At 34.9% G+C, this 26,797-nt stretch overlaps 3 protein-coding genes across 12 annotated transcripts; 2 read left to right on the forward strand and 1 right to left on the reverse strand.

Moving 5' to 3' along the window:
* Nucleotides 1-358: 358 nt before the first annotated feature.
* Nucleotides 359-12,494, forward strand: LOC111283999 (protein HUA2-LIKE 3-like). 9 transcript variants are annotated; one of them, XM_089758557.1, is made up of 14 exons: nucleotides 359-718; nucleotides 2,659-2,735; nucleotides 3,335-3,458; nucleotides 4,777-4,865; nucleotides 5,632-7,722; nucleotides 8,019-8,484; nucleotides 9,755-9,863; nucleotides 9,975-10,087; nucleotides 10,159-10,346; nucleotides 10,441-10,894; nucleotides 11,006-11,441; nucleotides 11,559-11,754; nucleotides 11,913-11,965; nucleotides 12,056-12,494. In XM_089758557.1, the coding sequence occupies exons 4-13, from the start codon at nucleotides 4,855-4,857 to the stop codon at nucleotides 11,944-11,946; spliced, it is 4,098 nt and encodes a 1,365-aa protein (XP_089614683.1). In that variant the 5' UTR covers nucleotides 359-718; nucleotides 2,659-2,735; nucleotides 3,335-3,458; nucleotides 4,777-4,854; the 3' UTR covers nucleotides 11,947-11,965; nucleotides 12,056-12,494. The 9 variants fall into 9 exon arrangements, with proteins under 9 accessions (XP_089614683.1, XP_089614685.1, XP_089614687.1 ...); XM_089758559.1 differs by having other exon boundaries at nucleotides 11,559-11,738; XM_089758561.1 differs by having other exon boundaries at nucleotides 11,559-11,714.
* An 8,309-nt stretch (nucleotides 12,495-20,803) lies between these two features.
* LOC111283435 (small polypeptide DEVIL 14-like) lies at nucleotides 20,804-21,198 on the forward strand. Its single transcript, XM_022871999.2, has one exon. It carries the CDS (start codon nucleotides 20,943-20,945, stop codon nucleotides 21,057-21,059), a length of 117 nt encoding a protein of 38 aa, XP_022727734.1. The 5' UTR covers nucleotides 20,804-20,942; the 3' UTR covers nucleotides 21,060-21,198.
* A 631-nt stretch (nucleotides 21,199-21,829) lies between these two features.
* Nucleotides 21,830-26,359, reverse strand: LOC111283434 (uncharacterized). 2 transcript variants are annotated; one of them, XM_022871996.2, is made up of 9 exons: nucleotides 26,222-26,359; nucleotides 25,721-25,785; nucleotides 25,304-25,466; nucleotides 24,221-25,062; nucleotides 23,788-23,961; nucleotides 23,565-23,681; nucleotides 22,958-23,137; nucleotides 22,801-22,847; nucleotides 21,830-22,372 (listed from the first exon to the last, which is right to left on the reverse strand). In XM_022871996.2, exons 2-9 carry the CDS (start codon nucleotides 25,766-25,768, stop codon nucleotides 22,054-22,056), a joined length of 1,890 nt encoding a protein of 629 aa, XP_022727731.2. In that variant the 5' UTR covers nucleotides 25,769-25,785; nucleotides 26,222-26,359; the 3' UTR covers nucleotides 21,830-22,053. The 2 variants fall into 2 exon arrangements, with proteins under 2 accessions (XP_022727731.2, XP_022727732.2); XM_022871997.2 differs by having other exon boundaries at nucleotides 26,115-26,246.
* Between the last annotated feature and the right edge of the window lie 438 nt (nucleotides 26,360-26,797).

Below are 26,797 nucleotides of genomic sequence, written 5' to 3' on the forward strand. Positions count from 1 at the left end.
CCGAACCAGCCTTTCTGAATAGCAAAAAAGGGTCCAAAATGGGCTTAAATTTTCAAGGACTAATAACCAGTGGGCCCATTTCCAACCCAAACCTCGATAAGAATATTGTTTCATGTTTTATTGGGGTTTTGAAAATACCAATTGGATGAGTTGAGAGAGCCCACTCCTAAGTATGGTCCTTAACATTTGAACGATGATAGCCTTGTCGCCGCCTCCTATTAGTTGGTTAGTTGGGTAAGTCACGTGGATTTGCACTCTGGACTCCGCCACTCACTCTTAACCTACAACCCACCTGCGTATCTTAGCACTCTCCTAACCGCCGCTCCATTTGAATATCTTGCATATGCTTCCATCGAGTGATTCTCTTTTTGTTTGAAAAAAAAAATTCCTTTTTTGAAAAAATTAGGGTTTCTTTTTTTTAACAGACTTGAGTTGTTCACTCGGTTTGAATCGGGGGTGGGGAGGGGTTTTCAAATGCCTTCAAAATTTCGTGCCAAATTGTTGCGCCGGAACGGTAGTGAGTGCCAAAGTGTTACGCCTTTTGGAGGATTTTCGGTGCCTTTGAGTTTGGGATAATAGTTTAATATATTCTACGATGGCACCCAGCCGAAGGAAAGGCTCCAGTAAGGCTGCTGCTGCCGCCGCCGCTCGCCGCCAATGGAAAGTCGGCGATCTTGTCCTTGCTAAAGTGAAAGGGTTCCCTGCTTGGCCTGCCACGGTATGCCAACACTTATATCACTATCTTTTTTTCCTATCTTTTATGTATTGGAAATCTCTGTTATGTTAGAAAATTTGTTATTCTTCCCTTGGGGTTTGTTTTTTGTTGCATGTGAGATTTTAAGTATTTTTTTATTGTTGATTTAGGTGCAGGGTTGAATGCACCCTTTCATCTAGACACCCCCAAATTTGAAAAATAAAAAAATTTGAAGGAAAAATTTCCACTGGACACCTCCAAAATTTTGCCATGACACCCTCAAAGATTGAAAATAAGAAATTTAAAGAAAAATTTTCACTGGACACCTCAAAATTTTCTTATGGACGTTCTTTCTGTCTATTAAATTAATAAATTTGTTGGCAGATTTTTATATGTATTATAAGTGGAAACCCCCACGAAAAAAAACCTGGATCTGTCACTGTTTAAATGGCATGATTATTTCTTTTATTTAGAGTCTGTTTGGTTCGGAGGAATCCACAAATTTTCTCCCCGGAATCTTGATAGTGGATACTTGTTTTTCATGTTTGGTTTAAGGTAATATGGGGGAAAAATGTAAGGTTCCCATCAGTACCCAAAATCTCGGAATTAGAAACCCACTCCCTGTGATATTTTAGGATTATGGGGGAAAGTTGCCTTATTTCCAAATTGACCTAAATAAGAAATTTGTCACATATCCATTACCCTTTTGAAAGCAACTTTGGAATTCAGTTTTAGATTTTTTTTTAAATTGTCTTATTTTTAATTCAGTTTTAAGAAATGCCTTATTTGATGTTTTTGTGGCAATTAAGGCATTTCAAGGAACCAGCGCCTTATTTGACCCATTCAAATAAGACGTTTCCTTTTACAAACATCTTATTTGATAGATGATCTTCTAGAATCTTTACAAAAGAAAATAAGGGGTTTCTTTAAACAAACGTCTTATTTGATGTTTTTTCCAACATATTTACAGAGCCAATTCAAATAAGACATTTCCTTTTTACAAACGCCTTATTTAATAGACGATTTTCTAGAATCTTTGCAAATTCAAATAAGGCGTTTCCTTTGAACAAATGCCTTATTTGATGCTTTTTTCAACATGTTTACAAAAGCATATGGGTGTTTAGCTCTTCCAAATGTCATAATTGATATTTTTTTATATTTTATTACAACAATTATGGCTTGATGCCTAGTTGAACACCATAATTGGGTATATTTAATTAAAAAAAATAAAATCTCTTTTTTCTTTTGTTGCTAAAGGTATCATTTGTCGTTTGGGTATTTTTTCTTAAAACAAAATGAAAGGTTGCTTATAGCTTGTCAAGGAAATTATGGTAATTATAAATGAATTAATAAATCAATATTCCTTCCAACCAAACAAGTGAATTTGATTACAAGATGCCCTAAAAATAAACAAAACCCCAGGTATCAAATTTTCTCAGGTATCACACTTTCTTCCGGAATCCAAGATTCTGCGAACTAAACTCCCCCTTAGGGTTTGTTTCTGTGATGAAAGTGTATTAAAAAGGAGGAACTCCTGGGGGTTTCTTTTTATTTACATATTTGATAAATAATTATTTTTTATATTTACTTTTCACCACTCCGAAGAGGATGATGTGCTTGGATTTCGTTAATTGAGAAACTTGAATGTATCTATTAGAAAATTAAGTCAGAAATCCTGTTTGCAAAACTGTTTGTGGGCAAAATCGAATCCTTGGTTTCTCAATGCTGCTAAAAATTACTTAGATGCTGTGGATTTATATTTTTTTCCTTAATTTTTTTTTCATATCTAACTTTTTTACTTTTGATTTCTTAATTCTCCCAACTAACCTATTCTGTTGCCTTTATGCTTTTTATTTTTTTTTTTTCTATTTTTACCTCTCGCTCCGTTTACTTTCTTTATTTTGGTTTCCTTCAGTGATATAATGATTACCTGTCAGGCTTATGTTTCTGATTGATTGTGGCAGGTAAGCGAGCCTGAGAAGTGGGGCTATTCATCTGATTGGAAGAAGGTTTTGGTTTACTTTTTTGGAACCCAGCAAATGTAAGTGCACATTTCAATATTATTTTTCTGTTCAATTCAGCCTTTTTCTTTTCTCTTTTTTGCCCCCTATTGTCTTTCTGTTAACTTATTAATTAATCATGCCAAGTTGCAATTCTATGGTCTTAGTTTTTGGTGTTTCTTTTTGATGTTTATGTAATATTGTAAAACTTTTTTGGTGACTGATGTTAGTTGAGTTAATTTTATTCGTAAGGGAATATGATTTAGATTTGATCTGTCCTTCTTGCATGTAATCTTTTGGCAGTCTCATTAAATGATTTATTGCTCTATATGTTATTTTCATCATTATGAATAGGATAATTTGGGTTTTCCACGTCTTTGATGTGTAAAAGCATTTGGCATTCTATATTTAGATGATTTATTGAACTATATTGACAACCCATTGTCATAATCATCACCATTGTTGAAATAATTGCAGTGCCCATGTCCTTGATGTCTAAGAGTATTTGGTTATTCTTGTTAAGATTATTGTTTCAACCATTTTTACTACACATTATCATCAGTATTATTTTAATTTCGTCTTCTTCTTCAGTATATTTATACGACAATGGATCCATTGTTTAGTAATATTTTTTCCCCAGAAAGCTAACCACCTAACCCATGTCAACGGTGGTGATATTTTGTTGTCACCAAGGGAAAGGCATAATCATGTGGAGATGGATGAATTAATTTCCTTTCATCACTTTCCATACGTAAATCTATGAGGTATCTTTTAAATTATACATTGTCATCTATCTTTGAATTGAATGTTTATGATATAGTAATTTTTGCTTCTTATGCAGCCGGATATGGGTGCTTGAATGCTCAATTAAAACATTTTAAATGAGACTGTTTTTGTGCATTATAATTAGTATTATAGGATGGGAGGATTTCAAGAGTTAATGTTGATGATGTATTGTTAAAAAATTTGCAACCGCATCTGCATTCTTGGCTTCTCTTGCTTTTGTTTTCTTCTTTTCCCATATAAATTTGTTTATTCATATTAGTTAAACCATTAAGTGTAAACGTGGTAGAGATGAATTTACCTGGGGATTTGTTTGAGTGGATGGATGTTGAACTAAACTTGAGTTAATGTTATTCATGAAGGTAGTTTGTTAGGTGCTGTTGAACTCCAAAGTCAATGTTGACTTATTTAAAATATTGCAAGCTTTTTGCATATTTAACTCTAATGTGTTGAAGTTGTTTACGTGATCCATGTAGCTATAACCCTTATATAGTATAAATCACACCAAGCTCAAATGTAGAATGAAGTTATGGTGAGGATATGGTAGCTAAGTGGTGCATAGATGAAAAATAAGGTGGAAAAGAACATGTTTGCATTGATCTAAAATTAGTGATGTTGTTTTCCCAGAACCCTACAATCTAAAAGTGCTCCTAAACAGCTACCAGATTATAAACCTTTTTAAGTCTAGCCAAGAGTGGGCAAAATATCTTGCTTTTACTTCACTGCTGCTTCAATTGCTTCCTTTTCTTTCTCTTGCGCTAATCAGTGCCCTTATTCCATAGGTGCTTTCTTTTATGTAGGCAATGAATACAAGAAGGGAGTAGTTATGAGTTTCCGTTTTCTATTATGTTGAGCCATACTGATCTTTGGTTGCTAAATCTTTCGTTTTCCTATTGTCTTTTGCAAGGCGGTGATATTTCCTTCTAATTAATGTTAATTACTCCTTACTGGAGCATTGCTGCACTCTATGTGAAGTTTGCATATTTTATTATTTTACGAATTTTGAAACTCCTTATGAATTTAGTTCATTACTGCAAATTATTGTAATATTGAGTCTCATATTGTGTTTTTAAAGCTGTAGTACCCTACATTAGGTGATGCTAAATCTGAATCTTATTAAGACCTTAGTATCCTGCTGGTTACATGAGCGGTCTTTTCCTGATTGTAGATTGGATCTTCCTTTCCTTTTTATTGTCTAATGGTGAGCTAGCTTTATGCTTTATTTGGGTTGTCCTTGGTTCTTCCATTTATATTATAATAATATGTAACCTGATAATAAATTTTTAAGTTTTCATTTAGAGAACCTAGACTTGATTTTTCAAAGGGTAGAGCCACTGTAATCTGAAATGGACTTTTTGGAGGCTTCCAAGTGAAGACATGATGTATGGGTAATTTGGATGCTACTTTTGTCATTTTTCTTTTCAGTTTGTGGTTGTGATATTTCTTCTTGCAACTTTTTTTTTTACATAATAGAGATGTTGTCGAAAAGAAGTTTTACATGCTGGAAAAAAGTTTCTAGAATATCAAGATCCTGGAAACATTACTGGTCCATTTTTTAGATTTAGGAAAAGTTATTTAGTTATTTGATAATGCTGATGTCATCCAAGATACATTGTAGTAAGATGTAGTCTTTAAATTTAAAAATCTTTCAAAGACTAGCAAAAATATAAGGAGTCATTTTGATAACTTGGGTTCACAAGTTCATTGATATATTTATCAACTGTGTTGTAACTAAACTTTCTTTGACCTAATGGTATTGTGTTTGTTTCACTTTTTATGTGAAAGATTTGTGAAACCTTTTTAAAAAATGTAAAGGGGGGGGGGGGGGGGGGTTTGAAGAGAAATGCTTTCTTTTTATGTTTTGCACCTGTATGTATGATAATAATTTATTTATCAAGTGATATTCTGTAAGCTAATTGCCCTTGGGAATTAGACACATGGAAGTTTGATAAAAGCTAACTTTTTTTTTTTCCAGGAGCTAATATTGTTACTATATTAAATTTTTGTAAACCTTTTTTCTCTGGTGGTCTTTGTCATTTGGATATCTATATTTATTGGTTGTTTGAACTTATCTCTATCCTTTTGCGCCTCATACATAATTTCCTTCTACATATTTTTTTTTGTTAGTTCTCATATGGATATCTTGTCATGCAGAGCCTTCTGTAATCCTGCTGATGTAGAATCATTTACAGAAGAGAAGAAACAATCTCTTTTGATCAAACGTCAAGGGAAGGGCGCAGATTTTGTTCGTGCTGTCAAGGAAATTATTGAAAGTTATGAGAAGTCAAAGAAGCAGGACCAGGTTGATTATTTTAATTCTGCTGATAGAGCCACTCAGACAAATTGTGGGAACTCAGTGGACTCATCTGCATCAAAGGATCTGGGTGACACTTGTGAGGGAACACTAGAGTTTCGATTAGAAACTTCAAATGCTGTTACCAATCGAAATTATCCTAGTCTTGCAACTGAGGTTGCTCAAACTGAGGCAAAAATAGATGCTCTGTGTGAAAAAGAATCTGTCTCAGAGGAACCTCCAGATACAATGTTGGTTAAAGAAACACCTGTATTGACTACGTACTCATCAAGAAAAAGACCTGGGGGTTTACGATATCAAAAGTCTGTTGCACAGCAGAAGGTACCACCAGTTCGAAGGGCTAGAAGCTCAGCAGGGGTGGAATCCTCTAGATTCCAAAACATTATGATGTCATCTAATGATGTTAGGACTGCTGATGATGTATCAGCAAATATGATCCAGAATGGATCCCTAAGGAAGAATAAACGAGCCAGAAAGTCTACAGTTGCTTCTGAGACTGAGAGTGATGATGTGGACTCATCTGTATTAATGTCAAACGGTAGCATTGATGATAATGGGTCTGAAATTGTCACCGTTGATACTGATGCTGTTAGTTTGAATGAAGGCAGCACTATGGATTCTAGTTATAAACCTGATCACTCTGAGACTGTCAATGAGTGTTTGGAGGGAGATGTTGAGTTGAGCAAAGGGCTTGATTTCCAAGTAAAGGCTGCTGTCATTAAGAAGAAAAGGAAACCAATTAGAAAGCGAGTGAATAATGACTATGCTGAGCCTCCTGCTAGAATGGATGCAGAAGCAGATTTGGATTTTGGAATCAATAATGCTAGGCAAAATTTGCAAAATAGTTGTGAAAATTTAAATGAGAGATATTCTAAAGATGATGGAGATGAGCACCTACCATTGGTGAAAAGAGCAAGGGTTCGCATGGGCAAACTGTCAGCTGCTGATGAGTTCACTAGTTCTTCTCCAACTGAAGAAAAGCCTGTTAGTGAAGGTGCTGTCAATTCATTGGAGCAGATGAGTACATCATCAAGCTGCCGCAATGATTCTCCTACTGGTAGAAAATCTTTAGTGTTGAAGGGTGCTTTGGTTAATGTATCACCTAATGTATCACCTTTAAATGGCGACACTCAAATTGAAGGAAGTAGGCCAGAACCTTGTAAAGCAGTGAGAAATCAAATAGGCTGTTTGGCAGGTGGCGAAGCTGCCTTGCCTCCATCTAAACGCCTCCATCGTGCTTTGGAAGCTATGTCTGCTAATGCTGCTGAAGAAAATCTGGCATCTGCTGAAAATTCACCAACCATGAAAACATTGGATGATCGATGTCATGGTTCTCCAATAAGGAGTTGCTCTCATATAACCGTTCAGGACAAAGAAGCTAATGGGTTGGAGCAACATGGAGTGGATTTGCTTGTGAATAGTGATTATGACATTTTTTCTTTATCAAACTTAATACCTTTGGAGAAATGTGCCAAATCTTTGGTGGAACCAGATATGTGCAGTCAACCTTCTAAGAGTCCCAACAATCAGAAGCATGAATTTCATAAGGATGTCTTTGTGGAGCCTATTGACCATGCTAGTCATGATACTCATAAAGGTGAAAATTTAGAGCACTTGTCCCCTAATCCTAACAAAAGCGCTACTTTCAGACCCAATTGTGGTTATTCAGATCAGCAGTTGCCTTCAAAGGATGATTCTGGTGCTGGACCTGTTCGCTTGAGAAATTTTAGGGCTGAAAATCCTGATGAACAATTAAATACTTCAGAACATGCTGACATGAGTTTGGATCCTGTCATAGGGACTGAGAAAACTTGTAAAGTATCATCTCAGGATGGTTCAAATGCATTTCAGTGCACTGCTGAGCATTCCAGTCATGAGAAAAGTGAGTCATTGAAGTCTCAAACTGATGACAGCAGCTTAGTAAACAGCATGTAAGCATATTTGCCTTGTTTTTATCACAGCTATTCTGTGTAATAATATTGAAATTATTTTTTCTTAAAGATATCACATTAAATTTCAACATTTGATGGTGTAATTTACGCCTGCAATTGTGAAAGTGGCTGACAACTATAGGAAGCAAATTAAATAGGCATGATGCTAATATTAACAGACCTCATAAAAGAATTGAATTCCTGAAGAGGGTCTGCCTTAAATATGGTTTCTCAGTTTTTGTCTTAAGTGGATATCTGTTATTAATTTGTAGATTTTCCTTTCTTGTTTGACTTAGGTGTGAGGTTGCTGAAGAGTTTCTACCTGAAAAAAGGCAGAAGACAACTTCTAGTTTGATTTGTGATGACAACTCAGACAAGGATGTTGTAGGTGTCCTGTCATGTCCATCTTCTGCTGATGGAGTAGATTCTCCTGCTAGGGTCTCTCCTTCCAATGCCTTAATTTGCCATGTTTCTACTTCTGAGAGTGCTAATATTATTCAAAGCAATGGGTATTGTAGTCCAAATGTTCACTCTTGTCCCAACAAATCTTTATGTGCATCAGCTGCTGATGACGAAGGTAAAGGTGACTCTGTGGCCTTTGAAAGACCACAATGTGTCGGTAAGTGCAGTATTTACACCGAAGCACACGCTGCTCTGTCATCTTTTGAGAATATGCTTGTGACCTTAACAAGGACAAAGGAGAGCATTGCTCGTGTGACACGCATAGCAATTGATTGTGCAAAATTTGGTGTCTCTGTGAAGGTAGGATATTTCTTTTCTTTCCTTTGTGTTCATTTTTTATTTGCTTGAATTATAGTTGTTATGCAGATCCACAAAAGTTACTTTAAAAGTTATTTTTACTCTTTTAAGTGTTGTAAATGTGCAGAAGTGGAGTTATTCTATGTAATGTTGAGATTGACTTTAATATTCATAGACGCTAAATTATTGTTATCGTTATCATCTAAATCAATTTTGGGTGGATTTCTTCTTGCTTCTGTTTTAAGGATAAAATCTCCTCTCATATATCAATCTTTAATCTTCCTCCAACTTTCAAATCCAGGACATGTTTGACTAATTTTTTTCTACTTTGGGTGAGTTTACTCTCTAGAAAAGTAGAGTGCTATGCTTTGCAACTGCAGTGGCTAGCAAAACTAGGAATTTGGTAATCAATTAGGGTTGTATGGATTGATATGTCAACATGGTGGCTGTGTTGAAGGATTGTTGGTGCTGGAATTTTCTTACCATAATATCTGGGTTTTAATTATCTATTTGGATTCTGATGGAATTAAAAATGGTGAGGGATTTCTAAGGTATCAGAAGAGGGTTTATATGGCCTGTGGTGGAGAAGAATTTATGTTTTGGAAGGAAAGTGAGGACATTGTGCTGATGGATATGTAGTTAAAAATGAAAAGGATAGAAAAAAGCTGATAATTTCATTATTCATATGTTTTACATGAACTTTTTATCAGACGATTTCCTAACATTGGCAACTTAATCAAGTCTGAAAAGATGGAGACTCCAAATCGTAAATTGATTGGGAATCTTTTCAAAATTGTTAGGTTTGGGAAAAAAGGTCATCCAAATAAACCAACAATTATGTAAAAGGCAATCCAAAAAAATTACAATGACGAATATATCTAAACTTGTGCTCTTATCATACTCTGCTTGGGTCTTGATTAGTTTAACATGTCACTGTTTGTGGTATATGAAAACTTTTTATCCCTAATCATCTGTTTCAAGTCCTTGTGATTATTTAAGGATAAATAAGGGCAAATAAGTTTTATAAGAGCTTCTAGATGTTTTTATATTTCTTTTCTGTTCATGTAGTTAAGTATATTTTTGGGGAAGTTCTCTTTCTAGGCAGATTGTTAAAGTGCTTATCAAAGGCATAGGATTTATATTAAGACTTATGGTGTATTATAGTGAAGACTGAAAGAAAGTGTTTTGTGTACTGAGAGTATGTACACAGATATATCTTTATATCCTAAAACTTATATTATTTGAATGGATTGATTTCTTCATTTTAACCTAGGTTGTGGAAATTGTTGCTCGAAATTTGGAACGTGAGTCAAGCTTACACAGAAGGGTGGACTTGTTCTTTCTTGTGGATTCCATTATTCAATGCTCCCGGGGTTTGAAAGGTATACTTGTGTTTATCCACTAAAAACTTGATGAACATATAATTTAACTGGATGATAGGTGTTTAGTCTAAGTTATTATGTGGCCATGTTTTTATTGAGTTCAGTATGCAGGCGATGTAGGTGGCATCTACCCTTCAGCTATTCAAGCAACACTGCCTCGTCTACTCAATGCTGCAGCTCCCCCTGGTCCTACTGCACAGGAAAATCGTCGGCAGTGCTTAAAGGTGAGTGACTTTGGTGCTTTTGCTTTTTTTTTTGTGAATTTTTGGTTTCTCACCCACTTTCTTTAAAATAGGTTTTAAGACTTTGGCTGGAAAGAAGAATCCTTCCGGAGTCTGTTGTTCGCCACCATATACGAGAACTTGATTCACTTATTGTTTCGTCTTCTGGTGGCGCCTTTTGTCGCCGCTCAGCTAGAACAGAGAGAGCATTGGATGATCCTGTCAGAGACATGGAGGGTATGCTTGTGGATGAGTATGGCAGGTATGAATTTTGGGATCTCTTTAACTTATGATTACTTTTAAAAATTCTAGAACTGCATTTCTAAGATTTTTTTTTTTTTTTTTTGTTTCCTCAGCAATTCAAGTTTTCAGCTTCCTGGATTTTGTATGCCCCGAATGCTCAAGGATGAGGATGAGGGAAGTGATTCTGATGGAGGGAGTTTTGAGGCTGTCACTCCAGAACACTATTCTGGAGGCCCTGAACAACAAGAGGCAAAACCTGCAATTGAAAAGCGCAGACATATTTTGGAAGATGTTGATGGTGAGCTTGAAATGGAGGATGTTGCTCCTGAGATTGAAATGACTTCAACCAGTGCTGCTGCTGGAGTCAATACTGCACAAACTTCATGTGAGCAGTGTGATCAACATTTGCCATTGCCATTTGTCCCTCCTTTATCTCATGATGTGCCTCGCTCATCACCACCGCTGCCATCATCACTGCCACCCCCACCACCTCCCATCCCTCCTCCTTGTCCTATATCTGGCCCCAATGGAAACGTTGTTGATTCAACAATTCACACAAGTATACATGTAGGTCCTGCTTTTTTATGTTGCCTTGTGTGATTTCATCATCATCATCATTATTATTATTACATAAAAGTGAAATATGTTATTTAATATTTGTTTTGATTATGTTTGCAGAATAGGCAAGACCATTTGCGATCTATAATTCCAGCATCAGTTGCACCAAGAATTAATTCAATGTGCAATACTACTGTCCCTTATCATGGGCCTGAATCTAGAGATTTTCCAGTGCCTATGCAGGTTTCTGATTGTGATACCTCTTTCAACAGTTACCCTTTACATCCAGTGAATAATATTCAACAACCTGATGGCCCTAACTTTCATCACAAGGCCTACCCTCCACGACCTCATCCTTTACCATCAAATCAGTTCTCATATGTTAATTCAGGCCAGCAAATGAATTCCATGTGGGATGCCCCACCTCCTCCCTATTCAAACAGATACTTTTCACCAAGCTTTGATGGTGGAAATTATTATAATAGTCATGACAGAATGAAATTAGCCCCAAATGAACTTAGAGAGAGCTGGAGATTTCATCCACCACCTTTCTCTGGTAAGTTCCTTTAAATATATTTTGCACCAAAGATACTAGAGAACAATCTACTGTTATCATGCCTTCGTTTATCTGATGACATGTGATTGTATATTATTTTATGTTTTCTCCTATTAGTTCCGCATTATGCTGATAAAGCCAAAGCATTTTATGGCCATGGTTCATATGGTGGGCCCCAGTGTGAGTCAACGAGGTTGCCAAACCAAGGATGGGGCTTCCATCCCCCTGCAATGAATCACAGAGACTCCTTTCCTGTCAGACTGCCTCCAGAAGGTGTGGTTCCGGTTGGATCAAGAGGTCTGCATTTCTCATGGTAGATTGTTCTTTAAAAATTAAAAAGAAAGCTTCTTTTTTTTATCATTTGCATTTGCTTGTGCATATATGCATATGCATTTTCATACTTGCTAGATAACCTTCATTTAGGTAGGTTTTTGTCAGGGCAAGTTCTTAGTGTCTTTTTATGTGTTTCAGCTCCAAGCATTTGGCGGCCAAGATGACCAAATAATACTGAGCTGTTCTAATTGGTATGTTATTATCATTATTTTTATTTACAACTTATTGTCTTTTTAATGCTTACTTTCTCATCAAATTCCTTGTTGGTTACTCATGTTTAGGTATAAACCCTTTTTTTGACATGGGTTCTGAGGCTTGTTGAAGAGAGTTCGACTCTTTTTTCCTGGCCCTATATTGTTTGCTTCACGATGCCAGGGACAGATACCCGGATATGGGTTTGGAGATACCTGGTTTTGTAAATATGTATTCTATCACCTCTACCGTAACCGGGGAGGACAGTAAGATGTGCCTTACTGTAGAGATTGGGGAATGGGGATAGAGCTGTACCTAACTCTAGGCGGTAATGTATCAATTTTTTTTTTCTTTTTGCTTAATTTATTTTATACGCTAGAAACTTGTTTGCTTAGCAACCTCTTTTGCTAGATTTCATTTTTACCACCCCATTTTGGCTGTAAACAGTCTGTTTTGTTACTACACTGTCAAAATTTCAGTGGTTCAATAAAGTGGATCAGAATGAACCAAATATAATATACTTGTATGCATGCCTGTGCCAATCTATTATTGTTGTGAAAATGTCAATGCAGCAATGGTTCTCTTTCGAAGGGGCAAGGAACAAGTTGCTTATTTTATCATACTTGGAAATGATCTGCCTTAATGTGTTTGATATCTTTGGGCTCCCACAAAAATCTGTCTGTCTATTCTGTATTTCAGTTAAATGGGTTTATGTTGTTTTATGGTAAAATCCAAAATATTTTATATCAACAAATTTTGTTATGCGTTAGCCTTAGACCCTATATCCTTGAGAACTCTAAAATTTATAGATGGAAGTGTTACTGCGCTTGCCATGCCAATGACAATGAGTGCTATAATTTTGGTTGATCGACAATTGGTTTTTATCCATGTTGAAAATGTCTCATGTAATGATACCTACTGTTTGAGTTTAAAAAAATGGTTGTGGTTACCATTAATAATCATTTAGATGGTTTCTTTGCTGCAATTGGGCAATTAATTTCTTAGGAAGTTCATCGTCACCTACTGCTAATAGCACCCAATTTACAGCTGTTTTAGACATTTTATACAGAGAATACCATTTGCCGATTCTGATAGGCCTTTTTTCTTCAACATCAACAACGAGCTCCAAACCTTAAAAACCACTTCAGAGTAAGATCTAAATCATCAGAAGCAACCATCTGGATATTTGTGCTTATAATAATCAAGTTCAGTCCACAACAAGTTGCAGAGTTACCAAGGATGCATCAAGCAACTCGATTTTGTTGGTTGCATTGAAATCATTTTGGGTGCACATTAAAATTGGGGGACACAACTTACCGTTCCTATGAATCTCCATCATAACCAATGCAATAAAATCTCCCCGACAACTTGGATTTTTTCATGGAATTGCATTCAAGTTTGCAGCAACATTCTCATGCTTCAAACCATTTTCTTGACACTGATACCCCACTTCTTTTTGCTTTCTCTTATGTATGTATTTCCTTATCATCACCGCCATGGCCACAGCTAGTTACATATTTGTCACGATTATATCACCAAAAAGAAAATTTGTCTTCTGATTTTCTTGTTTTGCTTTTTCCTTAAATCGGATATAGCTTGTAGCAAAACTTTTTTCCTTACAAAATCGTTTCCACCAACAATGGGACAGTTCCTCACGTGGGCTGGACCCGCATATGCAATCGTCAATCATCCGATTCCAAGAACAAACGGAGCATGCTTCAGTCCACTACCATGGAAACTGTGGCCTAATTGGTTCACACTAACGGGAGCATGTAATATATAACGATATAATAATTATAGTATAATTAATTAATTGTAATTAGAAATTATATAAGATTTATCAAAATTTTATATGGAGTTTATGCTTGTAAGTGATGAATCTTATATAATTTTTTATTGTAATTAAATAATTATAATATTATAATAAAAAATTATAGGTTTTATTGTGAAATTGTTGAGGGTTATCGGCCCCCATGAGGATTAAGTAGGACAGCAAATTTATGAAACACGAGGGCGCATGTAAAACTGAACTCTGAACTGATTTGTCACGGCCGGCAATGATAGGTGGCCGGCATGTTGTATTGAGCAGGACTGGTTATCGGTTGGCCATTCCTCGACACGGCACACGTGAAAGCGGAGAGTTAGCAAGATAATAGTTGGTCCAGTGAATAATTTTTAGATACTATAATCTGAATTTAAATTCTAATTCTAATAACCTATTGATTTTTATGTAATCCATTGGGTGAAAGACTTCCTTGTTTCCTTCACTCTCTTCATCTACAGTTTGATGCTTTTATATAACAGGAACATGATCAAGAGAATCACGCGAGTGCATAGCCTTATAGCAAATAATGAGCATCTTTTTTATTAATTCATGTAATTTTTTATATGAAAAAAGCTATGCTGATTCAGACGGTTGGTAAGTGGAGTACTTCCCTATCGAGAAGCTCCTGAAGGGCTTGATGGCATTGACTCATAAGAGACCTGGCCTTTGCAATAAATGAAAATGTGTTATCCATTTGGGTATGCATCTATTTCATTGTTGAAAGGTTTGATGACACTTTACTTTCATTGTTCCTTCAATCGTAGCTGATTTTGTCAGCAATTTTTTGTGTGGCGTCGGCTACAAATACACACATATTTAATGTCAGCAATAATTGATGCACTTATATTTTCTTTTATTCTGATTTTTTGTTCCCCTAATTTAATTAATAATTATATAATAGTGGCAATGACCATTGGTTTTGAATTAGGCTATAATTATGGAAGTTAATGAATAAAATTTTCGTTGAATTGTTGATGAATATTTTTTTTGTTTATATTTATTTATTAAATTATAAATAATTATAAATAATATTTTTACATTGGTTTGCTATATAAATTGAATATAAATAGAGATATGTTTGGTTAATTTATATTCATGAACAAAATCATTTAAGATTTATTTAAAATTTATTCGTTTATTTTTTGTTTATAATAATAATAAAATTATATTTTTATCTTTTATCAAAATTCTATTTAAAGTTTTGTTTCTAATTTTTTAAAGATTAGTTTGTTTAAATTTATTTACTTACGATTTGTTTATTGTTTATAAATATGTTCATTTAATATTTATGTATATATTCACAAATTACGTACATGTTCACAAATGAATTTGTTTAACTTAATCTAACCAAATGAATTGAACTCGAACGAACAAAGCAATTTTTTTATTAAACATAAATCAACCCAAACACATTTAAAAAAAAATGAAAAAACCATAAACATATATTCATTTGTTTATATTCAATTCGTTTATAACTTTAATTATAATTTTATTTCTCTTGTTTAGTAATTAATCCTTTTAAATTAATTATAATATTATTTTATTGTATCAATATATTTGATTCAATGATTAATATAATTAAAAAATGTAATTGAATTTACCTTCCCAAATCAAAAAATAAATTATAATCTAATTGATAATAAAACTTTTTTATTTTTAGTGAAGAGAGAAAATAAATTTTAAGGTCAAATTTTTTCCTTTCTAAACTCTTATAAAAAAAAAACAAATAGCAATAGCAAAACAAAAAATAAACAAAAAATCTCTACTAATTTCATTTGTCAAAAATTTGAGTTAAAAAATTTTAAAATTTAATTTAATTGATTCATATAATTATTTTTAAAAAATAAAATTTAATATATTTAAACCATTACTTATAACTTTTTTTCTTATTTTCAAGATGAATTTCTTTCATTACAAAAATTGGATTGAGTAAATAAAACAAGTAAACAACAATTACCACAAATTGTGATTGGTGCACAGGGTTTGATTGGTAAATGGAATTTAGGAGAATCAATTAACAACTATAATCAAAGGCAAATCAAATCATTCAATCAATAGATTATGTTCAAACGTTAAGATCACACGATTCAACACGAAAATCATGAAAAATATCAATCAAACATCAACAAAGACTTTGTATTATTTGTACTGATTTAAGATATGCAATTACTATTATTCTATTTATGTATAACTTGATTTGTATATATATCTTATACTCTGTATAAGTTCAATATAATTTTAGAAATATTCATTCGATCATATTTTCTATATGGTATCACAGCCTTCTTTTGCTTAAATAAACTTGATAAAATTCCTACACCACAACTTAAAATTTCGACTTCTATGGATGATAGTACAAGCTCTACAAACCTTGAAATCCATCATTCCTCTACTCAAAATGTTCTAAATTCTCAGCCTTTAGTGTCGATTAGTGTTGTTGCACAATTATCTTTGAAATTTACCTCCAAAAATTATCCATCATGGAAAGTTCCGTTTAATGGTTTCCTATTCGAGTACAATTTCTTGGGATTTATGGATGGAACCTATCCTTGTCCACCAACCACATTAGTCAAATACAGAATAGAGACACCTAACTCTGCATACTCTTAATGGCGCAAACAAGACAAATTACTACTCCATTCCATTATTGCCTCTATCACAGAAAAGGTTATACTTCTTATTGCCTCTGCCAAGATGTCATTAGCAGCTTGGAGCAAACTTGGTCGTTTATATGCAAACGATCTAGATCAACAATGATGACTCTCAAAGACTGTCTCACTGGTACTAAAAAGGAAGATCTCTCAATCAGTGAATATCTAGAGCTAATCATATGTTCTGCAAATGAGTTAGCTTTACTTGGTGCCCTTGTAGAAGAAGATGACCTAGTGTTGCACATTTAAAATGGAGTTGGACCTGAATATAAGGAGATTGGAGCAGCAATTCGGGCAAGAGAAACAGCCATCACATTTGAAGAACTTCATGACAAACTCACCGAGTATGAACAATTCTTGTCAAAAATTGAAGTTATTCAAGAAACTCTAATATTGACAGCAAGTTATACTAAGCGCACCAACAATATCATAATCAAGGGCGTGGTCGTAATTTTTCATCCAACCACTTTCATTCAAGTCCCAGCTCCTTGCCCAAGTAGAAACCAAGAATCCACTTCAACCAAAATTAGTCTGGCACATATCAAATGCACAAACTTGTTTGTCAATTATGCGAAAAGATTGAGCACATTACAAGATAATGCTACAAAGGCCAAACAACTACTTATCTCTCAACCATATCTTGTTGCTGATTGTGCCAATATGTCTCGGTCAAATAATCAGAACTGGTTCATGGACATAGCAGCATCAAATCATGTCACTGCCAACTTGAAAAACTTGTCCTTGCATTCACCCTATGATGGCTTAGATGAGATTATAGTTGGTGACGGCTCAGGTTTTTCAATAACACACACAGGTTTCACTGCATTGAACTTTCAATCTGCCAATCACTCTTTATCAAATGTTTTATGTGTTCTATCCATTCAGAAAAACTTAATCTTTATTTCTCAGTTTTGCAAATCTACTGACACATCTGTTGAATTCTTCCTTCATTGTTTTGTTGTAAAGGATCTACCCACAGGGGTGATCTTAACACGAGGCCAAAATAAGGATGATGTCTATGTGATGCCTACTTTAGTCAAAGTTACAAAATTGCAACTAATGACCGTAGTTAGCTTTCGAACTTTCAAATGTGATTGGCACAAAAGACTTAGTCATCCTTTTATCTGTATTCTTCAACATATGATTCAATCAAATTCTCTTCTTTGTGTTTCAAATCAAAACCTTAATGTTCAGTGTGATTCATGCAATTGTAATAAAAGTCACAAGCTCTCATTTGGTTATTCGACCTTAAAAAGTCAACATCCTTTTGAACTGTTATATACTAATATTTGGGGCCCTGCTCCTATTAAGTTTATGGATGTCTTCTCATATTATGTTATTTTTGTGGATCATTTTACCAAACATATCTGGCTCTATCCTCTCAAAAACAAGTTAGATCTTTTCTCTTTATTTCCTAAGTTTCTGGTTGAAAACTATTTTGGCACTTTCATAACTTTCGTTTACTCTGATGGGGGTGGAGAATATGAAAAACTAAAAGATATTTTGCCACATAAGGTATCTCTTATCTTCAAACTCCACCACACACACCATAACACAATGGCACAGCAAAACGACATCATTGTCACATTATCGAAACAGCACTCACATTGTTGCATCATGCATCCTTACCTTTATCCTTTTAGACCTATGTCTTTCAAACAACAACTTATCTTATTAATAGAATGTCCACTCCTCTTCTTCATTTTAATCACCCCTTGAAGTCCTATTTCATGAACAAGCAAATTACTTGAAATTAAGGGTATTTGGATGTTTCTGCTATCCATGGTTAAAACCATATGCCAAATATAAATTAGACTTAAAATCTAAACCTTCTATGTTCCTTGGTTATTTTTTTCATCAAAGTGCTTATAAATGTTTTGATCCAAGTACTAACAGAGTGTATGTTTCCAAGCATGTCATTTTTCATGAGTCAGTGTTTCCTTTTCAAACTCAACCTTCACCACAATCATCCACAGCTTTTATTCCTGATTTCATGTGGTATACATCTAATTGTTCTCCAAAACCTTCTCACTTTATTGTGCCAATTGTATCTAAAAGTGACAACATCAACCAAATTCTATAGCATTACAAAACGCATCATCGTCTTAAGATTGCTCCCCAACTATTTCTCTTTCAATGTCTATTCCAGGTTCTTCCACTCACCCCATTCCTTCTAACCCTTCAACCAGTCCATTCCATCACCATACCACCCAACACTTTACTTGCATCTAAACCATCACAAAGAACACATCCAATGACCACACGTTCTCAAAATTATATATTCAAGCCTAAATCATTGTTCATAGTCACAAGGGCATTTTCTACCTTAACCATTGGAACCAACATGCGTGTCCCAAGCAATAAAGGATCCTTAGTGGCGAGAAGTTATGTCTGAAGAATTCATGGCACTTATGCTTAATGGAATATGGGAGTTAGTTCCATCTCAACCAAATCAACATGTCATTAGTTGCAAATGGATTTTTCGCATTAAATACAGTAGTGATGGAAGCATAGCTCGATATAAAGCCAGATTGGTTGCAAAAGGATTTCACCAATGCCCTAGCTTGGACTTCAAAGATACTTTGAGTCCAGTTATAAAACCGGTAATAGTACGAACTATTTTATGTATTGTTGGGGCTCGAAAATGGCCCTTACATCAATTAGATGTGAATAATGCTTTCTTGAATGGTACACTGACTGAAGATGTCTTCATGGAACAATAAGCTGGGTTCCTTGATTCTTTTCTTCCTAAACATGTTTGTTGACTAAAAAAAAGCCATTTACGGGCTTGAATAAGCTCATCGAGCATGGTATCATGCATTAAGTTCTTTTGTTTAGAATTATGGCTTTGTTCAATCTAAGTCAGACAGTTCGTTTTTCATTTATTCCACTCCTACCATCACTGCATATTTTTTTGGTCTTTGTTGATGATTTGATCCTTACAGGAAGTGATAACTCCTTAAGCAGTTTTTTTTAGGCTCTATCTCACAAATTTTCTCTAAAAGATCTTGGAGAACTGAACTTTTTATTGGGAGTTGAAGTTTTGAAGATAAAATCTGGTCTTTTTCTATCTCAGCAGAAATATATTCAACAGCTGCTTGAAAAATCATCAATGACAAGTGCAAAAGAAGTTGCAACTCTTTTGGCCACTTTTTGCTCGTTATCTTCTTATGATGGTTCTCCAAAGGTTGATGCTACATTCTACAGAAAATTAATTGGTGGATTGCAATATTTGTCCATGACAAGGGCTGACATAGCCTTTGTTGTCAATAAATTATCTCAATTCATGCATTGTCCTTTTCACCCTTAAAAGTCTCCTTCAATACTTAAAAGGGACAATCAATCATGGTCTTCTTGTTCAACCACAAAGTTTATCATGTGTTACAACCTTTTCAAATGCCGTTTGGGCCGGCAATATGATGACAGAACATCCACCTTTTGCATTATCTTGCTGGAATTCTAATCTCTTGGTGCTCCGTCAAACAACTTTAGGTGGCTCGCTCATCTATCGAAGCAGAGAATCGTGCAGTCATTACCACTATGTCAGAACTAGCTTGGGTGTAATCTTTATTTATTGAGTTAGGCATCCATTTCACAAAAACACCTACTGTTTGTTGTGATAATATTGGAGCTACCTATGTTTGTATTAATCCAGTGTTTCACTCCAAGATGAAATACATTGCCATTGGTTATCATTTTGTTCGAGATTGTGTCAACAAGGGATTAGTCGTAGCATCTCACATCTCATCCAAGGACCAACCAGCTGATTTGCTCACAAAACCTGTCTCAAGAACATAACTTGCTTCTCTTCGATCCAAGATAGGTGTCGTTGATGGTACACCTATCTTGCAGGGACGTATTAAGGAGAATCAGTTAACAGCTGTGGTCACAGGCAAAACAAATCCTTCAATCGACAGATTATGTTAAAATGTAAAGGCTATATCAAAGAACCAATCAGACACATAAATCATGAAAAAAATCAAACTTCAACAAAGATTTTGTGTTAACTACACTGATTTAGAATAAATAATTACTATTATTTCATTTATGTATAACATAATCTGTATATATATCTTATACTTTGTACAAGTTCAATACAATTTGAAAAATATTCATTCGGTCATATCTTCTATGACAAGTGCATGAATGAAGCTAAGGTAAAGCATGAAAAGGGTAAAGCATGCCAGACGAGATGACCGTCCAGGGGGAGATGTTGACGACAAGTCCTTTTCAAGAGAGTTTGGCAAGCAGACAAGCTAATGCCTCTGCTTTGTCTTCTTACTGGGTCCTAATGCCAGTGAACCAAGTAGGGGCCAACAGTTGTCACCCACCACATATATGCTTCACTCGCATCTCAAACTGCTTTTCTTCCTATAAAAGGGCTTCAAAATCTTCCACGGCCTTCCAAACTCAACAACAAAACTCAAACTTCTTACGCATATTACCAAAGAAAAAGTTTCATTTCCTTCCACTGTTGATATAGCAGAAAGCTCGTTTTCAATGAGGAATATGAAGGATCGATCATGGCAAAGGTGTTCAAAGCAAATTAGAGAGCAGCGGGCTAGGCTTTATATAATATGGAGATGTACTGTGTTACTCTTGTGTTGGCATGACTAGCTACCCTGCCTTATGGTTTGGGGTTGGATTGGAATGGATCCACATCCGCTTCAATTCAATCTGGAATCTAATTCTCCATACACTGCGAGGCTTGAGAGTTTTGGATTTACATGAATTATAGAAGAAAAAGCTGATAAAATTAACATGTTAGTTCAATTTTTGTAAATAGTGAACTTGCTCGTTCGCTTCTATAAAATCTTCTCTTTCTCTGCCACTCCAAAGAATAGAAAACCAGAGTTCCCACCACAGGTTTATCTTGCCACCATGTTTCTTGAAGCTTGATTTGCTTTCACCTAAAAGGCCCTAAAGTTTTTCATCTTAGGACTTTTAGTTTTAGCTTTCTCCGCATTAACAAAATTGCTTTGGTTATTCAAGTTAAAACCCAACCTATCTAAATTCAATTTCCTTCATCTCTTGTGCACTTCACCGTACATCTAAATGCTTCCATTCCATCTTTTGATTATTTAATCCACCGAAGTGTTGAATTAAGCATCAACAGGGAATCCAAATACTAGAATTTTTTTTTACTCCACTAAAATGAATTATAAAGCCAGAAACAGAAGATACCTAAAATTACATAGTACATTCAATCCAAGAACTGCCAGTACCGACCCAAGTTTGCTACCTGCCATGCACGAGCTCAATCAACGTGAAGATTAAAGAATCACGAGCTTCGGCATTCAATCGAAAGGGTTGTAAAGATATGGACAGAAAAATAAAGCAACTGCCTAAATTCACTCACTTGTTCAATACTTAATGCTGTAAAAAGATTGAGCAATAATAGTATTTTGCCACTAATATAGAAATATAATGTTATAAAGGAAAATGCCTATATGCTAAAGAAAGAAATACCAAGTCCCTCAGTAGTGCTTGAATCAAGGATCCTTTTACTTAGCAAATGATTATTTCATTAAAAATGCAGACTTATAAACGCCATTTATAACCGAAGCCAGAAGGGACCCGTTTATGTTGCATCATAGCTTCACTCTGCAATTCAGAAATCAGCATCTCTGTCAAAAAATTCCCATCCGTCATCCAACAGCTCTTTGCCATCAGCTTTGTATCTTTCCTCTGATGATCTGATTTTCAGTGATTGCTTATCAACAGATGGTGTCGAGCTTCTCTTCTCTAGGGTTATAGCTTTCTCCCCCTGCTCGGGACCAAGATCAGATGCCATGCTTTTCAGAGATAAGCCAGAAGAGGCAAGGATGCAGCTAGTTTGGCTTGAGGATATAGATTTACTTAATGGAACACGCTCATCAAACTTCTCTTTAAGCAATCTCACATCCTCACAAATAACAGATATTTCTCCCCTGCAAAAAGTAGGAAAAGTAAATTGTTACCATTTCTGCATTGCTATTCAGTTCCTCTTGCATACGACAAATCAATGCTAGTAAACTTAACACACTTAAGTTTGTCAGAACATAGTTTTAAATATATCCATAAATAATAATATTATGCATGAATTCATCCATTCTACCACATGAGTTGAATATCCTTGGTGCTGATTGACCCTGAATAGCAGAAGCATAACCATCATATAGATGGTGATTCATATTTGCCCCACCATTCGTTTACTTTCTGATTACTACCAAGAACACATCAACTTAACTGGAATGGAATAACCAATACCACTTCTATCAGTCAACAATTTTCCAGCAAACTCATAAATCAGACTTAAAAAAAGATAAAATGTTGGATACAAATAGACAAAAATAAATAATCAGGCAATAAGACTTACTGTAATGAGTCAACAATCAGACCACGCTCCATAAGAAACTCACGTAACTGCAATGAAGAAAAAACATAGAATATTAAGTAAAAAAAAAGTAATCTATTTTAAACTTTTTTTTATGACTCACAAAGGATAGTACAGATTATACAGAAATGAAAGCTACCTTGCCATTTTGTTCTGCCTCCTGTTGTAAAATCTTGGACTCTTCAACCACCTTCACCCTAATGGCTTCTTGTTCAGCAAGAGCATTATGTGCATGTTCTTCTTTTTCCCGCTTTTCCTGCTCTGCTGTTTTCAACAACTCCTCTGCTGCAGCTTGTCGGACTTCGAGGGTTTGTCGCATCTATGGATAAATGTATACAGGAATAAGATGAGATTATAAGGAGCTCAAAGTCTTTCATATCAATATCATCTTCTTCTTAAATACACCATAAAATTCCAAGGATGATCTAGTACAATCTCCAAACAACTTATTCAGTCATGAATCTGTTTCAAGCAATGGCTTATTTATCTTAGGATTACGAAACTCAGCCAAACATTGGTTTATTGCACAAAGATACGATATTTTTTTGTGAAAATTTTTCAACTTCTCCATACTCTCCACCACATGGATAAACATATTGATCAACCAAGATAATGATAATGATAATTTATGACATACAGATAACTGAGTAGACAAATGAACCATGCAGAGCAAATAATATCAAGACAAGATGTTATAGTAAATATCTACTAGAACTAGATGACCAATTTAATTTGTTCCAAGATACCTCATCGAGAATGGCAAGAGATTTATCTCTTTCCTCTGACAAGCTGAGCAAGCGACTTTGAAGCTCCCTCACTTCAGTGGCTAGAATTGCCTTCTCCCCGTATACTTCTCCAGCATGCTGCAAAAGGAATTCCAACAGCTGAGTTTTTATACTTTTTAAAGAATCATAGAGCTATACTCTATTATTGATAATTAAAAAATGAGGTTGTTAACAAGTAAACAACCATGTCATTTGCTTCCTTTGCAAGTGGCAGCATCTGTTTAAGTTCCTCCACCTTGATGAGAATATCAAAACCTCCCCTAGCAGCTTCCTCTTTTGCCTGTTCTGCAGCTTCCTCTTGAAGTTCAACTTCTCTCATCAAGTTCATAATTGACTGCATGGCCTGAAACAAGGTTTTCTGCAACAAAATCTTATGAGTTAAGGGTCTGTCCTCCCAAAATAGAACAAAAGAAATAGCGAAACTACTTTTCATATTAAAAAGCTTCTTATACAACCAATAACATCAGAATCTCACAATAAGTTATTCATCATGCCACAATTGAATGACACAACAGACTAAGTAGTAGTATTGTTAACATTGCATAGGATTCATTCTCATACCTAGATAACCACTAAAAATTACAAAAGGAAGTAAAAAGTTCGAGAGCAAAGAGTACCTTGTTATTTTTAGCATCTTCAATGATCTCTTGAAGTAGATCAATTCTGCATGTTTGACTAGACCTACTAACAACAGAATTGAAGGTATCATCCTCATTATCACCCATTTCACTACTGGAGTCCTGCTGGGATTTAAGTTCTAGTGAACCTCTTTCTTGTTTCTCGGAATCAGTAGAGTGAATAATAGAACCACTTTCAGAACAAGGACCAGCTCTCAGGCCTTCTGGCATTTGTTCTTGAGAAGTTGATGCAAACAGCAGAGTCACAGCATTTTCTTCCCCTACCATGGTTCCATTTAATGAACTGTTTCTGCAGAAATCTACATTCACTCCCACAGGCCCATCAAATTTTAAATAATCATTAGAGCTGCCACTACTACTGGTATTAACCAGCAGTGAGGTAGAATTATCAGCTGAGGTGATTGGTGAAACATGGGGAGTCCTCACAAACCCATCTTTGATGTCTATGGCTTGGTCTTTACTCAATGAACCTGACTCCTTGATTTCAGGATCTGCATATAGCAGAGAATTCTCAATCCCTAAAGCATTCAAGCTGACACTAGACTTATCTTTCCCAATTTCAGAAATGTTTTCTGGGTTCCCTAACAAAATCAATTCCTCAGTTTCAATATCAGCAGCCTCATTATTGTTGTTCTCATGGAATTTTGAAGTAGTCGCTATATTTGGTGCCTCAAAAGAATCCACATTGCTGGCAGCACCTGTAAGGCAAGCATCTCTGACAACTTCATTTGGTTCCAACAACGATCCTGTAGAAGAGCATGCTCTTTTCCCCAAGAATGCCCTTCGCCTCCTCAACTGATTGTTTTCTTCCTCATCTACAGCTGCAGGTTCAACAAGCAATTTATGAATAAAAAGGTCAAAAAATAAATGAATAAAACCCAATATGAAAATAATAGACATGCATAGACTAAATAGCAATTATCCTCTAATCCACGATATAGAAAGCACAGATAAATTAACTGAATCTTCCACAAACTTGCATGATTTGGGCAAATCCATGAAAATAGCCTAAGCACATTGCAGAATAAACCAAGTCTACTACTAAATCATGACAAAAGCTACCTTCATTTGGTTGCACTCGAGGACTCTGGTTCTGTGAGGAAGAACTAGCAGCCACAGCTCGTTTAGATAGGTAAGGCATAATCTCAGACAGAACAATCTCTGCTGCTGCATCGACATCCTTAGAGTTTTCGATAGCAACAGCTTTTAGAATACGAGAATCAACCTGTGCAGAAGGCATAAGAAAAACATTTTTACTGGATGTTTGTTATGTTTTTGGAGTATAGAGTTACAATTTGGGAAATAATATGGAAAATCCAAAGCTGAAGCAACCGATTGAATTTCAACAAGATGGTTTACAAATACCTAAAAAGGGATCACAAGAAAAGTTGAAAATTTCCAACTTACTACGTTTTGTGTTTTATAAAACAAAATAAAGCCAATAACAGCATTGGATTAAAAATGAGTAAACAGAGGTACCTGAGGAAAAATACCCATCAAGCATTGATAAACCTTATTAAACCCCATAGTGGACAGCTATAAACCTGCAAACAAAGCAACAAAAATTTACACAACATTCACAAACTATAAAGAAAATAGTCTCAAGAGAATCATAATTGTAATAATGTTAAACACATTTAAACCATAAAACCTTAATTTTTACGACGGAATTGAAGAAAAACAATCTAAAATTATTTACATCCAAAAAACCATAAATTCACAAGTTTTCTTGTAATTAATGATGAAGAAAACCTAAGGATCAAAATACAATTAATCAAAAAATAGAATCATAGAATTAGATAAACCCAAAATAGAAATCCTAACACTCTGTTAAGGAAAATGACGAATACATAACAAGGAAGGGAATCCTTACATGAAACGAAGAAAAACGAATTAGGAAACAATGCTGTGTCTGGCGGCAGAGGGAAAAAAAATAAAAGAAAGAGAATTTAACTGTTGAAAAGGAAAAAAAAAACTTACCTTTATGAAGCGAGGTTTCGAGGGAGAGATTGGGAAGGTAATGTTGGTTTATATATATATATTGTGGGGGAAAGGGGCGGAGAAGACTATTCAGCTAAAAAATTGGATATAACCGTGATTAGAGATTTGTTTGAGGGTGTTTTCGTCTAATAGTAATTCATATATATATATATTGTGGGGGAAAGGGGAGGAGAAGACTATTCAGCTAAAAAATTGGATATCACCGTGATTAGAGATTTTGTTTGAGGGTGTTTTCGTCTAATAGTGTTTCATATACAAACGACTTCATTGACCAAACTTTCATGGTGGAAATAAAAATCTACCCTTTGGGTCGTTGTGATTGGAGAAGGAGGAGAGGACTGTAATTTTACTTTTTTTTTATTTGATTGGGGAAGGTTCCCTCACCCACCTCCCAATTCGTTTGTAATTACTAAGCAGTAATTTTTTTCCCACGGAATTTGTATTTGTCCTTTTTTTTTTTTTTAACAATTAAGATCTGATAATATTACTTAATATAGCTTTTATTTGTATATAAGACACATAGTGTTTTATATAGTTTTTGAATAGACAAAATTT

Source organism: Durio zibethinus, chromosome 3 (genome assembly GCF_047325235.1).
Source record: "Durio zibethinus cultivar Kanyao isolate XHJ-2024 chromosome 3, ASM4732523v1, whole genome shotgun sequence".
NCBI lineage: Eukaryota > Viridiplantae > Streptophyta > Magnoliopsida > Malvales > Malvaceae > Durio > Durio zibethinus.